The following is a 16,606-nucleotide window of genomic DNA, read 5'->3' as shown; positions in this document are numbered from 1 at the left end:
TGTGTGGTGTCTGCATACTTATGCATGCTGCATTTTTCAGTTCTTGACCTTCTTAAAGATAACTATATTTTACTTAAAGAACATGATGTGTGAGCATGTGATTTTCCAATTAAAATGCTGATTGGAAAAAGATGTGCAAGTATCATTTGTAATCCAACAACATTTAAAAACTTTTAAAGGGTCCAAACACTTTTGCAAGACATTGTATTTGCCATCTGAGCCATCGTGGAGTCAGAAAATGATGTTATTCAATGAATTACATTTTTGCCTGTTAGTATATGTGAAAACTTCAGTATTTTGCATATCCACACCTTGCTTCCTGTGTTAATTGCAGTCTTTTTTGTATTTTAAACTTTTTCCTGGCATATTTCCAGAGATATTTTTGCCTGCTCTTCAACACATACGGCTTAGAGTTCAGCGTTCGACTTTAGTTTCCTTTTTGCAGAAGCACCCTTCATGTTATTCCACACCAGCTACTGAACTGAGATGACCATTCCAGAGCTTTAATGTTTTGTTTAGAAACTCCTTTGTAGACTATACAGATATATAGAGCCATTGTCCTGCTGGGTTACAAGTGTGTGGAACAGAATCACGTGAACCTACAAGATTTCTTGATAATTTGCCCTATTAATTGGTTGTTTGGCAATGTTTAACATTGGGTTCTCTCTCTTTAAACACTTTGTCTTTGTTTCCAAAGTCAAATCTGTCATTGTAATCCAAACATTTTGCCATCCTGGTCAAACAATACTTCTTGCACATTTTGCATAAATCCTACTTGGTCTCAAAAACTTGGAACAGAAATATTGACTATGACCATTTTTATTGTGTTTCATTTAAATTACTTTTATAGTTATTTTCTTGTGCTTGATGATTGTGCATTTATTTGATGTTCGTTATAAAGTGTTTTTAATCCTGAATGGGTTTTAAATGGGTTTCATATGAAATATGTTGATTGACCAAATATCTCCATAAAACTTGTTTTTACATGCTATTTTTGATTTTGCTCATATTACATAGTAATTTGCTAGTTTGTTATGAAGCTGAATCTCTTTAAAGTTATACATACCACTTTCTTTTTTATTGACCGAAAGAATCATTTAATTTTCCAGCCAAACTATGCTGTTTGTATGAGTATAGAAACATCTCTCATATCACAAAATTAGGTACTGTATTTAGCTTTTGAAGTTTAACTGGCCATATATGTTTTATTTGTGACTATAACAGGAACTACAATAGTATTCCTCTCTGCACCAAACATCAGTTGCTAGATCTATGCTGACTCATTTAATTTATTTGATTAATATTAATTCAACAGTTGAAATTAGGATAGAAGTTAATCTATCAGGGGTATTCTACAGTATGTTACTAACATGCTGAATTTCTCACTTAGTCCTCCAGTGTATATATGTGCTAATAGAGAGAGAAAAGTAGTCTCAAAAGCAGACTAATTGCATTCACCTCACCAGACTTACCCAGTTCCCTTGAGGTAACCCTTTAACACAGACGAGATTTGTCTTGCAGAGGAGATTTTTCTAATGGGAAACAATTGTTTCACTTTAACAGTCAAGCTAAATTACTTTTTTGAAAACATGTGGTTGCAAATGTACTAAAAACTCCAGGGAGATGTAAATTTAGATTGACTTGCTCAGAATGCTACATGTAGGTATAGGTATAGGTAGCATTCCTATGCAATTGGGTGTACTTTGGGATATTGTATTTTGCATTGTTCAGCTCATACAGTAGTTTATTTTAACAGTTGTATTTAAACTTTAATCATAAATGATGAAAAGTACATTGGCAGCATTTCCCATTTTAGAGCTTAAGCTCAAGATAAGCGTCTGCTTTTGCAGTTGTTAGTCATTCGTTTGGGATCTGTCTTTCCTGTATTCACTCAGGTTTGTTCATGTTTTAAAGTACACCTGTGTTTTGTTTTAAGAGAACTGTAGTTAGAACCAGTGTGGCCCTTTATAAGTATATGTACAAACCTCAAATTACATGCATTCTGTACTTAATCATGTTCAATACCTTCAAACATGCTATAATTTTACAAAGCATTTAATTACAGGGAACTAGATACTGCAGTGCAACACTAACATTAAAGAGGCTGCCCTTAAAACCTATTCCCAAAGAAATAGAAAAGGTTGTTCTGTACATCAGATCTCTGTATATACAGTATAAAGGATAGAAACATCTGGAATGTTTGTACAGGTCAGTAGTGCATCTAATATCTATTAACTTGTCTCTATAACTTACATTATATTAAAATTATAACAATTAAATACAATTAAAAGAGCAATGGATGAGGTTTTCTTTTTCTAAATATTTAACATGCCCTGAAGAATGCCTTACTTTCCTATTACCTACTGTGTTTATGATACAACTGTGATTTGTTAATTAATGATAATAATAATAATAATAATAATAATAATAATAATAATAATAATAATTATGTTCTTTTATGAAGGCAGTTCTATAGGTAGAAGTAGTAATGTACAGTATACTCTCAAAACACAATAAATAAGGGAAAGTGTCTTTTCTCTGACAGGATCACTGAGCTATGGACATTTTATTGATCTTCATCTGCAAACAATGGCCCAACACAAAAATAGATCAGTGTCTCTATTACCAAAGCATGAAGTAATCAGAAGTGTTAGATGAAGAGTAAGATGTGCCAAATCCTGTTGGACTACTGATGTAATGCTAGAACAATATAAACAGATAAGAAAGATTACAAATGAGAGGAAGCCTTTCAGCTCATCCAAAGATCCCATCCAGCTGTTATTTGAAAGAAGCCAGGGTATCAGCTTCAACAACAAAGCAGGGTCATTTGTTCCAAACACTGTCAACCCTACAGTATGTACAATATCAAGACGTTCATCCTGTTCTCAGTTTTAAAAGCATTTCTCTGTATCCACTTGTGTCATCATGGTACACTGAACTTCTTAAATGGGCCCCGTCTTAAAAGCAGCACTGATTAGATAAATAATCAGCCGTGTTCTTTTATTTTTAAGAACATAAGGAGAGGTATCAGATAGGCCCTAAAGCTTGTTTGTTAGTAGATAATTAGATCTTATCCTGCTGTTTCTTGAAAGAAGCAATATTGGCATCATAAGAAACGACTCTTGTTCTAAGTTTAAATGCACTTCCACATACTGTAGTTACATTTATGTTCTCTGGTTATTGTTTCAGCTCTTCATTCTAACTAGGTCTTTTAGGTTGACTTTGTGGATTTTTAATATTTGATTCTAAACTCTCGTATTCTTCCCTGTTCAAAATGTGTTCGCTCTTTTAGCCTTTTGGAGTAGGGTGTTCCCTTACGCCACGGAATGTACTGTATCTGGTTGCTGTGCTTTCTATGCCATTAATTATACTGTACATCCTAACATTCTTTTTTCCTTTTTATTGCTTACCTACTGTATGTTTCCTATATTTTGTTATACCAGAATCTAAATCACTGATATCAATTAAGAAAAGTGGTGGAACTAATACAGATCCCTTTGGCACTCTGCTAACTGCATTACCCCAGTGTGCATGCCAAAAGCCTTATGAAAATCTAAATACCATAATCTGCGCTCTGATATAGTTAAGCAAGTCCTACCTTTTCTGAAACCATGTTGACTGACCTATTGCCTTTTAGATTATGTTACGGGCAAAATACCCTTTTTCTCAAGTGTAGTGGACCGCATGCGGGACAGCGGGTCTTTCCCGTATTAAAGCACTGGGTGCTTATCACAGACGAGATCCAGAAGCCGTAGTCAAGAGAAGCCAAGTCCGGTAACCAGGAAGTACTTATGCGTCAGAGGAGATTGCTGACAAACAGGAAGTTTAGCCCAAGAGGAGGAACCCAATACTGAGCAATGAGACTACAGCAATTCAGCCTTAAGTATGGTAGTTAAAGAGGGGTGTGGTAGTGGACAGGAAATGTTTTTGGTAAATTGTGTCTGGATGCTTTGCGTTTTCCCCTAATGACCGAGGTCAGGGCTTCCGAAAGGGATGCCTTCCCGAGACGGGAAGTCGAACACGTAACAGATGGGTATACTGTAAAAAGTTTATATTGTATTTAATACAATAATACAGTACCACAAAAAACTTGCTCAACTATATACACTTTCAAGTAAGCAGCTGCGTCAGCATGCATAGGCTGCAAAGGAACAAGTAAAGATTTATTCCATGCTGGAAAGGAGAGAAAAGAGACACAATGTATCGGCTGTGTTCTTCGGGTGTGGGAGAGAGGAACACCGACAATAGATGAACCATGGGAGAACAAAAGCTGGGAATGGAGAGGAGGCGGGAGCAGGCCAGAAGCAGTATCGACACTTGAGTGGTGTGAAGTCAAGAGAGGTAAAGAGAGGTGTGAAGTCATAGCATGCAAATTAATAGAGAGGATTAGAAGGAAACGAGTTTGTAATTGTTTTGGATGTCTTTCTGCAATTGGGGTTCCAAAACCCTCTTTCTGAATGCAGACGGAGAGTTCAATATGATCATGGCCATCAGAGTGGAAATAGGAAACTATGGATTTGAAGAGATCTCACAGCCCTGATACGTTCCCTGACATGCTCTCCCAATCTCCTTCCTGCCTCACCAACGTAAAGCGCTGGGCATTTTCTGCAGGTTCCAGATTGCTGGAAACACAAGATTTCATCTGAGTGATCCAGAATTGTCTAGAGAAGCCTTGAATATGTGTGTGGTATTGGATATTCTGTATATTTACAGGTGATACAGCAAGTTTTGTTGCAGGAGAAAGGGACTGGTGTGGATGATTTCTGAGGGCGCTCAAGGGAGCTGTGAACAAGGTTACGCAGATTAGGTGGTCGGTGAAATGAGATGATGGGGCAGTCAAAGTGGAGGGAGAGGGATGAGGAAGATGAGGAAGTTGTCATTAAGTTGGCCCTGGGGATATAAAGGGTGGTAGGGAAGCAGGAAGCTCCAATGGAATCCGGTTGTGAGTCCAGGAGTTCCTATTTTGGTTGATGGCTGGTTCTGGCTCGGGAGAGGGCCCTGTCAATAACATGGGTGGGGTATGCTCTGTTAATTGAAAAAGTGTGCATTTAGAGGGCTTGGCTTTGGAAGTCCATGTTGTGACTGCAAAGTGGCTGGAGCCTTAGGAACTATTGAAAAGGGAGAGAGTTTTTAGTATGTGTGGTGTGAAAGGAGCTGTATTGGAGATAGCTGTGTTAATCTGTGGGTTTGTAATAGACAGAAGTAGAGAGTCGTGGATGGTTAATGGATAGTTTAATGTAGTGAAACGGAAGAGTAGTGGAAGATATGTTAACTGTATATTTGAGCGATGGGTTGAAGTTGGTGAAGTTATGCAGGAAATGCTCCAGCTGAGGACCAATTCCGCAAGACGTACAAGGGTGTGGGTGGGTGGATCAAGCACTGTGAGTTTGTACAGAGTATGCTTAAGGGCTGTAAGACCATCATGGTGCAGAATGATGGTGTTTAAGGATGTGATATCCATGGTAAGAATTAAACATTCTGGGTCCTGAAACTGGAAATCATTCCAAAGTTGGAGAGCATGGTTGGTGTCCTTAATATATGAAGGAAGCCCTTCAACCAGTGGTCTCATAAGGCTGTCGAGAAAGGCTGAGATGTGAGCTGTGGGAACGGTGCATGCTAAGACGATGGTGAGTCCAGGGGTGTCAAGTGTGTGGATTTTGGTAATGAGGTTTGAGATGCCTGAGAATGTTCAGCAATGAGACAGTTCGCCTCTGGGATGAGTCTCTTATTGCTGATGAGAGGAGAGATGGTGGATACCGCTTCCTTCTGGTAGTTAGTGGTAGGATCCTGTGGAACAGGATGATAGGCGTAAGTGTTGGTATGTTGTCTGGAGGCTTCATTGATATATACAGTAGGTCTTTCTACCACACCACAACAGCGCCTTTGTCCGTGGTTGGATAACAATATCACCTCTATTGCAGAGAGATTTGAGTGCCTGAATTTCAATATACTGTACACTGTATACTGTAGATGTACAGTACTCTATAAATGTTGAATTCTTTTGGGATAAGTGATTGGAAAACAACCTAAAAATTCATCTGATTTTTGGCCTCATTCTTAAATAGTATTTGGTGTTAACAAAAAACAATGTACTGTATGAATAAGGTTTCAACCAATGTGTGACCAATAACTGATTAGATGGCCATAAAACTAAGATTTCATGTCGCTAAGGCAACAACACTTATTGACTTTGGAATGCTTTAACGGGTCATGCTTACAGAATAAAGGACTTCCTGTTCAGAAATTTACTGAATTAATGCCAGTAAGATACAACTATTAGTCTCTTTTCTTCCTCTGGGTCTCCCAGTGAATTTTTAATTGAGCTTGCACCAATACTCTTTCATTCGAGTCTTTCAGACTACTGTATTTGGTCAAGGCAATCATACGAAAAGAATTAGATCATAGAAGTAGAAAATATCCTTTCTATTAGATGACAAATGCATTCCAGATTAAGTCTGTGGAATTAATGTTAATGTTGAAAAACTCTGTCCTTTTCTCTTTAAATAACCATAACTGTAATGTTTTAGAACAAAATTTCTTTCTGAGTGAATATATGCATGGTATCAATCTTGAGAAATTGGGATTTATTATACAGTATGTTTAAAGTTTAAAATTTTATATCTAAAATTTAATTTTACTCAAGAAAAAAAAAATGCTTATAATTTATTAAGTAAGCATTTGTAACACAAGTTTAAATCTGATGTTTGTAATGTAGTGTTTCCAGCAAAAATAATGTCAGTTGTATTGTTTACATTTACATGTACAGTACATTGCTGAAGTATTGTACTGTACACTGAGAAGTACTGTATTAAAAACACAGCGAATGATGATTGGATCCAATACAGTTTCTTGTGTTTTTAGTTCCTCTCAGTGTATTAATATTTTCAAACGCATCATTATTTCAGAGTATGTTAAAGCTATGACCTTTCATGTCTTTCGTGTCTTTTTCTGCCTCTACATGTTCTGTATTCAAGGCATTTAATCCTTTAACATTTTCTTGGTGTGGAGAGGTGCTACTCCATCCACTGTATTAGATGGGCTGAGTAGCTTTCTCCTGTTTGTAACTTTTCTGTTGTTGTTAACATAATTCTGTTAAAACCGAGACACTAAAATCCTTGATATATGACATGATTTTCAATATATGCCTGATCCCACATATACAGTGCCTTGCGAAAGTATTGGGCCCCCTTGAACTTTTCAACCTTTTGCCACATTTCAGGCTTCAAACATAAAGATATAAATTTTTTATTTTATGTGAAGAATCACCAACAAGTGGGACACAATTGTGAAGTGGAACGAAATCTATTGGATTTTTGAAACTTTTTTAACTAATAAAAAAATGAAAAGTGGGGCGTGCAAAATTATTCGGCCCCCTTGCGTTAATACTTTGTAGAGCCACCTTTTGCTGCGATTACAGCTGCAAGTCGCTTGGGGTATGTCTCTATCAGTTTTGCACATCGAGAGACTGAAATTCTTGCCCATTCTTCCTTGCAAAACAGCTCGAGCTCAGTGAGGTTGGATGGAGAGCGTTTGTGAACAGCAGTTTTCAGCTCTTTCCACAGATTCTCGATTGGATTCAGGTCTGGACTTTGACTTGGCCATTCAAACACCTGGATACGTTTATTTGTGAACCATTCCTTTGTAGATTTTGCTGTATGTTTGGGATCATTGTCTTGTTGGAAGATAAATCTCCGTCCCAGTTTCAGGTCTTTTGCAGACTCCAACAGGTTTTCATCCAGAATGATCCTGTATTTGGCTGCATCCATCTTCCCCTCAATTTTAACCATCTTCCCTGTCCCTGCTGAAGAAAAGCAGGCCCAAACCATGATGCTGCCACCACCATGTTTGACAGTGGGGATGGTGTGTTGAGGGTGATGAGCTGTGTTGCTTTTACGCCAAACATATCGTTTTGCATTGTGGCCAAAAAGTTCGATTTTGGTTTCATCTGACCAGAGCACCTTCTTCCACATGTTTGGGGTGTCTCCCAGGTGGCTTGTGGCAAACTTTAGACGAGACTTTTTATGGATATCTTTGAGAAATGGCTTTCTTCTTGCCACTCTTCCATAAAGGCCAGATTTGTGCAGTGTAAGACTGATTGTTGTCCTATGGACAGACTCTCCCACCTCAGCTGTAGTTCTCTGCAGTTCATCCAGAGTGATCATGGGCCTCTTGGCTGCATCTCTGATCAGTCTTCTCCTTGTCTGAGCTGAAAGTTTAGAGGGACGGCCAGGTCTTGGTAGATTTGCAGTGGTCTGATACTCCTTCCATTTCAAGATGATCGCTTGCACAGTGCTCCTTGGGATGTTTGAAGCTTGGGAAATCTTTTTGTATCCAAATCCGGCTTTAAACTTCTCCACAACAGTATTACGGACCTGCCTGGTGTGTTCCTTGGTCTTCATGATGCTCTCTGCGCTTTCAACAGAACCTTGAGACTATCACAGAGCAGGTGCATTTATACAGAGACTTGATTACACACAGGTGGATTCTATTTATCACCATCAGTCATTTAGGACAACATTGGATCATTCAGAGATCCTCGCTCTGGAGTGAGTTTGCTGCACTGAAAGTAAAGGGGCCGAATAATTTTGCACGCCCCCCTTTTCATTTTTTTATTAGTTAAAAAAGTTTCAAAAATCCAATAGATTTCGTTCCACTTCACAATTGTGTCCCACTTGTTGGTGATTCTTCACATAAAATACAAAATTTATATCTTTATGTTTGAAGCCTGAAATGTGGCAAAAGGTTGAAAAGTTCAAGGGGGCCGAATACTTTCGCAAGGCACTGTACCTGTATAGAGAGAGCATCAAGAGCTAAAACACATCACTTTAGCCATGTATATATGTAGACAAATAAAATAAATGATTCTGCATGTTTATTAAATGGTTCTTGCATCATTTTAATTAATTGATGATTAGCTGTATTATACTCACATGACTTTGTTAGTTACAGTAAGCACTAAACCACCTCAGTAGATTTGACACACGTGATGATGATATAACCTGATGATATAGCCTGTTGAATGTCTACCTTGCAAATAAAGAAAGAAAACAGAAAAGGAGCTAATATTCCCTATTTACCAAGAGAACATTGTATTTGGTATGGTAGAGCCAAGTTCTCTTTAGAAATAAATCAGTTTTCTACATCGGTAAGTGTGGTGCAGATGTGCAGAACAGTTCACTGTTCTTCACAATCGCTCTGTTTAACAGGCCAATTGATAGGGAGCTCAATCTGGAAAGGATTGTCCTGGTACTCTAACAGTCCATCTAATAGCAGCTGGACAGAACGGCACTATATTGATCAAATCCTGGGACCTGACTTACTGCCTGTTGAGTGGGTTCAAACGGATGTGAAAACATTGCAGCAGGAAAATGCACATCCTTGTGCTGCTTGTACTGCTTGTGGATTCTGGCTCATTATATCAAAATGTTACAGCAATGCTTTTGGTACCCGCTTGACAGACATGAGTCCCATTGAACCTTTGTGGAATGAGCTCGTAGACCTGTGTATCATGCTTGATACACAATCCCACAAGATAGCATCTGCAACCTGCCACAAATCACAAGATAAACTTGTAGTGCTTCTAAAGTGAGCCACACATGCTACTAGCCTCTGACTTTCACAGTAGAGGCCCTGGTGATCATCCCTGTTAGTGAGAAATGTTAATTGCATAATACCTACTGTATGCGTTCACCTGCTCTGTGAATTTCAGGGAGACCTGTAGAGAAACCCAGGTTGCTGCTGTAGGTGTGGCTGGTGAACCAGTGGATGGTACTCTTCTGTTCAGTCTTGAATTTCAGAACTATTTCTCCAGCATGGTACTAGGAATATTGCTGGAGGACGTGCCATCCTTCCGATGAAATGTTAAACCATGGTTCTGCTGTAAGTACTTATCCCAAGTCATTTTTCAAAAGAGCAAGGATCTTGACTTCTGTATCCTGAATAAATTCCACTTTGTACTATCTGGACTACCTACAGTAGGTTCCGCTTTAATGCACTTTTTTCACTTCTTTGCCTGATTTGTTATGTGGCTGGGATGGGAGTTGGAGGAAGTGGTCCTCTCCCATGTGTTAAGGCCTTTGGAATCCTTCGGGATGAAAGACACTATAAATGCGTTGGGATTATTATTTTTTCTTATAATTGAGGTGTTCCTTCATTGTAATGAATTCATTAATCTAGCAATGATTAAATTTATAGTACCTTGGAAAGACATAATGGATACAGCTTGTGCTCACCAAAGCTATGCAATACTTACTATATATTCCAGTAAGAAATTCCACTGCCTACAAACGTTTTATGATTTACTAGGAAGTTCATGTTACCTTGGGTGCCCCCAGCAAACTGAATAACTCTTCTGCATTTTAGGCATGTAACAGATCCCATTTAGTGGTAGCATAGCAGGGCACCTGCAAATGAAACCAACCCTGTAGTGGGAGATTTAACTGCTGAAGGGAACCACCCCAAAGTTACTATTCCTTCACTCCTTCCCTACCCTGTAGTCACCCATAAACACGCACAGTTAACTCCACTTCAGAAATGAGGAGCAGTGGAAATGCCTCACCCAGTCGACCCTGTTTAGGCCAGTCTCTTCTCTTCTTTCTCACAGGCTGGCTCAATGGCCGCGGTCGAGGCTGCTGCTAATTAACACAAGTCTCCATCTTGCTTTTACCCCCCAACGGAATATTTGTAAACCTTATTAGAGTTTTCCCAGAGGATCTCACGCTGAGATTGTGTCATCGCTCTGTCCCAAAGTGATCAGCCAATTTCCTCATTTCCTCATGAGAATGCATAGGATCTGTTGGTAGGACTGTCTCAATGCCGCCCTCTTGTGGTTCAACTCCATTTGTACAGTCCCATCCTGGCCACCTTGTTACTTGAATCTGGGTCCAAAGAACAAAGCAATGACAAACCAGGAACAATCCCAATGAAGCAGAACTGCAATCCTATTTTTATATTTCAGGGTTAGAAGGAATCAGCATTGATAAGGGAATCTCAAGCCATTATTAATAATAATAATAATAATTCCTTATACAGTGCTTTTTCTGGACACTCCACTCAAAGCACTTTACAGGTAATGGGGATCCCCTCCACACCCAGTGTGCAGCCCCACCTGGATGATGCAACGGCAGCCATAGTGCGCCAGAACACTCACCACACACCAGCTCTCAGTGGGGAGCAGAGCAGACTGATGAAACCAGTTCAGAGATGGGGGTTATTAGGAGGCCAAGATGGGTAAAGGCCAATGGAAAATTTGGCCTGGACACCGGGGTAACACCCCTACTCTTTTCGAGAAATGCCCTGGGATTTTTGGGACCTCTGTTTTACATCTCATCCGAAGGACAGCGCCTTTTTACAGTATAGTGTCCCTGTCACTATACTGGGGCATTAGGACCCACACAGACCACAGGGTGAGCGCCCCCTACTGGCCCCACTAACACCTGTTCCAGCAGCGACCTTAGCTTTCCCAGGCGGTCTCCCATCCAGGTGCTGAACAGGATCACACCTGCGTAGCTTCTGTGAGTTGCCAATTTGGAGTTGCAGGGTGATGTGGCTGCTGGGTGTAAATCTACTGTGTATATTTAACTAGAAATGTAAAGTTAAGATAGTTTTAATTTTAAGAGTAATTTTATATATAATTAACTTTAATCTGAAGTGACCTAAAATACAAATGAAAAAATCTGTGTTGAGATAAATTTCAGAAGACTGAAAGAATGTTTATAAAGAAGTATTTATGTAATGGTCATAAGGCTTCATGTTTTGCCCTATACTCAGCTGAACTTGAAAGAGATTTCACAGTATGATATCACTGTAAACCCAGTAGGTAGCATTTTTTTTAGTTAGGATTTCAGCTCAAAATAGAAACTTCAGCTGATGGAAAACATCAAATGTTTTTACTGATTTCCATTTCAAAAGTACAGAAACAATCCTTCCCAAATGAATGAAATGTTAATCTTCTGTTTATCTAGAGTGTTGATATTCAACCAATAAACCAAGGGCTGTATGCAATCAGTATAAGAAAATATTTATAAAAATATATTATTTACTTTGCAACAGGAGAATTGTTTTTTCTCGATGTGCATTACAGACAAAGCATTTCTTGTAGTTTCTACATATATTCAAATTTAATTTTCCACAAAAACTACAAAAAAGCTACGGCAAATTATACTCTGAACATCTGTAACTTGTGTGCACCTTTTTCTTTCTTTCCCAATGCACAATTTTGTGATTATATTTTTGTATTTAATGGTGTATATACAGTTCAGAGTGTCTCACGGTAACAACTAAATATGTTGTTGCTGTGATACACTACTGTACAGTATATGCAAAGTTACAAAGTTGTATATTCAAAGTCTGCAAAGTGAAGTTGCAAACATTTAAAAAATGAATCTATTACTGTCGCATTTAATTTAGTGTGATTATATTTGATTTGTGAATAGTTTATGAGTGTTTTATCTTTTCCTACATCAGAACTTTCCACTCATTAATGTTGTTGTTGTTTTCATTCTTCTCCTTTTGTCAACTATAGATTGAGCCTTTGATTCAGACAGGACATTCCAATCTGGTTCATCACATCTTGCTATATCAGTGTGATAGTAATTTAAATGAGAGTCAACTCGATTTTGGTCATGAATGCTACCATCCCAACATGCCAGACTCTTTTCTCACATGTGAAAGTGTCGTCTTTGCCTGGGCAATAGGAGGAGGGGTAAGTAATTGTTATTATGTTACGGTGGTCTTAGTACAGTACAAGGCTCAGTGTGTGGGGGAAATGTCTAAGGAATGGCACTGTGCCAACCTATCTCACATCGAATCTGATAGAGACAGGGATAGTTAAATTCATCACACTTAGATAATGAAAAAAATAATCAAAGTTATTAAACTTTCCTTAAATCAAAGCTCATTTTGAACAGTATGAAATATATTAAGTTCAGTCTTGAATAGTGATAAGATAACCCTTTGGCAATAATGACTATATTTATTTGCTGTTTAGTCTCTCCCACATCTTCTAACACAATACTTATATATTCCTTTTAACATAGGGAATATTTAAACATATGAAATCAAAACTTGTACTGATGTATCTAGTAATTCTGTCTTTGTTATCTAACAGGTTGTAAGTGGTTAAACTATTATTTTATGACCTCCAGGGTTTTACTTATCCACCTCATGTTGGGCTTTCCATTGGTACCTCAATAGATCCTGTCTATGTCCTGTTGGAGATACATTATGATAATCCAACACGCCAGCGAGGTAGGGGTGGTACTGTTTCAATTATTTTCTTAGGTAAAAACATGAAAATGGACAAATTTAAAAAAAATTAGTCTTTCAACCAATCAGAAGTGATTAAGTGATTTATTTAACAGGAAGTTTGAAGAATTGTCTATGAATTGCTAGACCATATGAACAAGGTTGAAATAATCTTTACAAGGATGGTACCCAGAATTCCACTAATGGCATAATTAGGGCATTTTATATCTCCTCTACAAAAATATTTACCTTTTTAGGTATTCACCATTGCCACGATGTAGATAAATAAACTTGAAAATATTGTAGTTTATATATAGTTTATATATAATATATAGATGTAGGTTATATAATATAAAATATTATATTAGACATACTGTATACAGAGCAAGTCTACTGCACAAGTAAAAAGGACCACAACAATTACACACTGATTAGCATGCTTTCTGCTTGCAAGAATTTAACTAAAATATATTCACAATATATTTGTGAATGCAAGGCTGCAAGGACTCTGTCTAGTGAAGAGAAAACAGTCACCAGCTTTAGTTTTTTGGGAATTCACATTTCTAATGATTTAACCTGGGGTGTGAACATGGACTCTATCTTGAAGAAGGCTCAGCAGCACCTCTATTTCCTGAGGTGCCTCAAGCAATGGGGGATGCCAGTACCTGTGTTGGTGAACTTCTACCTCTGCACAATCGAGAGCGTCCTCACCAACGGGATCACCGTGTGGTACAGCAACACTCTTCTTGAAAGAGAAAGGCACTGCAGAGAACGGTGAATGTGGCCCAGAAGATCATCGGGTGTGGTCTCACCGAGATTAAACAGTTCTACATGGACCGCTGCCGTGATAGAATTCTGGCCATCACAGAGGAAAGTCACCACCCCGGGCATGAGCTCTTCACCCCACTGCCCTCAGGCAAGAGATACAAGAGCATACGGACACTTACCACCAGATTCCTCAATAGCTTCTACCGACAAGCAGTGAGATGGGTGAACACATTTGGCCATGCCCCTCGGACCACACCTACACCATCTACCTCATTGTAATTTTATTTATTGCACATGTGCAGTCATTGTTTACGTGTCTGCATTGTTTACATTCAAACTGTTTACTCGTTTACTTGTACATTGTCTACAGTTTGTTTGTATATTGTCTTGATGCACTGTCTGCACTTTGTGTTTTACACTTTATTAATCAATCAAGTGACTTTCTGTAAAAATTCCATTGTACCCATACAGGTATCTGTTTTACACATGGCAATAAAGTTCAAATTCAAGAACAGGTGGGATGCAGAAGAAAGCAGTATTATGAACCATTAATTTAATTAGTAGAAAAGTAATTAAAACATATTCACAAGGAATGGCAGCAGCTGAAGATTGTGTGACAGTAGCATCATTTATCAGATTTGGTGAAAACTTTGGCTTAAGCCGCTTGGCTGAGGGCCAACCTCCTAGCCACAGGATGAAGAGGCCGGGACCTCTGTGCTTGGTAGAAGGGGACCAAGGAGTAGCTGCACAGGTGGAGATGGGGTGGAGGAGGGATAGAGTGATATGGGGTATATATGGAAACTGAGGCAATTACTTCAGGATTAGTTGCGAGTTGCGGCAGCTGTGCTTAATTAGTCCGGTTGCCTTCATCCCTCACCTACTTTCATTAGAAATGCGTTAAGTATCAGTTGCTGATATGTGTAGAATTAGTTTATTTAAATAAAACTACTCTGTACTGCATATACTGCTTCTGTTTTGGATACTTTAGATTCCTCAAAGAATCGTCGTAGTTTAATATTTTCTCGTTAGTAGACTGAAGAACAGAGGCAACAGTATCAATAATATGTCTTCACTTAGTCCTTGTTACAGTCCCAGCATCCCGCCACCAGAGGGCACCTCAACCTCTGGTGCCTACTTCATCTGTACAGCAGAGGCGTAGATCAAGCAGACGGCAGTAGCCAGTAGTATCCCTGCTTGCCCAGTTTCTCTACAGTACCTCACCATGCCTCCCCTCCCCAAACCTACTTAAACCCTGCTCTTTGTTCAAGCTGTGCTCAGTATTGTTTTCAGCTCAGCCTTTGCTGGATTCTTCCAGGACTCTTTGCCTGACTTTTGGATTTTGGCCTGTTTCTTGACCTTGGTTTTTGGATCGTGTCTCTTGCACTTGACGCCGAATTTGTCTTCTGGCTTTTGACTTTCGCTCGCCTCTTGACCCTGACCTTGGACTTCCCTAATTTACTGGCTTAGGATTTTTGTGATCTTGAAACTCACCTAGGGTCCATTCCTTGTTTTCTGAGCTGTGGACCAGTGAAACAGTCCTGTCATGGGTCCTGCTCCCCAGAGTTTAGACACCAAGTGTTGACTTGTGGAATGCAGTAGAGCTGTTCACCACGTCTTGGGTATTTTTTTGCCTTCTTGCACCAAGAACTAAAGAATCATGGGATGTTCAAAACATGGTTTCCTAATATTTCATTATACAGTACCTTTCATTTCTTCATTCCTGAGATGGCCATGTACAGTACATTATGACCAGGCCATGACATTACCTCCACCGTGCTTAAGAATTCCTTGGGAAGTACAGGATGAAGATGAGCTTTGGAATAATGTTCAGTAATATGGACAGAAGACAACATGACATACCATCACATTCCAAAATGTTGAAAAGGTTATTGTGTAGAGAAAGAAAGGAACAGCAAATGCTTCAAAGAACGTAATCTCATCTGTAAAGCCTTGTCTGGTGTGGGCAAGCATGGCTCACTGGTCTCTGCTGATAATGAAACTGGTGACGACAGCAGCAGAGGGAATTCTGACCTTTAAAGTCCCTAAACCTATCATCCCTTGAAATCACTGGGTTGAACACAAAGTATGTTTTAGTTCTAATATGATCAAACATGAATGGGCACGCAAATATAAAGTTATAGAAAAGCACAGGAGAAGAGTGTTAAAACATTCAAGATGCTGAAACCCCATTGAACATGGTGGAATCATTAAGACGTCGAAGGTGTATCATAGCACAAAGACACTACCTACTGTATATCAGGCTGTCTTTCCAAACTGAAAAGCTGAGAAAGGGGGGACATTGGTAAGAGATGCCACTGTTATGCCAACAATGACTGGGACAGAGCTCCAGGGTTCAATGAATAAGATAAGACCAAATGTCCATGAGTCAAAGCTGGCTTGTATAGCAGAGAGGAAATCAGGAAGCCATTACTGAATAAAAAACATCTTAAATTGTGCATGGTATTTGCAATAAAAAAAAAATCCTAAAAGTGATACTACAAACAAGCCACAAAAGCTTTTGTGATCACACAAGACAAAAGTGGAACCATCCCTCCTGTCAAGCAACATGGTGTCTGCATTATGTCACAGGGCT

At 38.9% G+C, this 16,606-nt stretch overlaps 1 protein-coding gene across 1 annotated transcript in view; it reads left to right on the top strand.

The window, feature by feature from the left end:
• The window catches only part of moxd1 (monooxygenase, DBH-like 1), a 49,432-nt gene that overhangs the window by 14,860 nt on the left and 17,966 nt on the right, over positions 1–16,606 (top strand). Inside the window, exons 5-6 of the mRNA XM_088626858.1 lie at positions 12,524–12,703; positions 13,146–13,248. Of these exons, the coding sequence (XP_088482984.1) occupies positions 12,524–12,703; positions 13,146–13,248 (283 nt within the window). The remainder of the gene's footprint in view (positions 1–12,523; positions 12,704–13,145; positions 13,249–16,606) is intronic.

This window comes from Lepisosteus platostomus, chromosome 3 (genome assembly GCF_059453375.1).
Source record: "Lepisosteus platostomus isolate fLepPlt1 chromosome 3, fLepPlt1.hap1, whole genome shotgun sequence".
Classification (NCBI taxonomy): Eukaryota; Metazoa; Chordata; class Actinopteri; order Semionotiformes; family Lepisosteidae; genus Lepisosteus; species Lepisosteus platostomus.
Note: the sequence above shows the minus strand (reverse complement) of the source record. Positions and strands in the feature narration are given on the sequence as shown.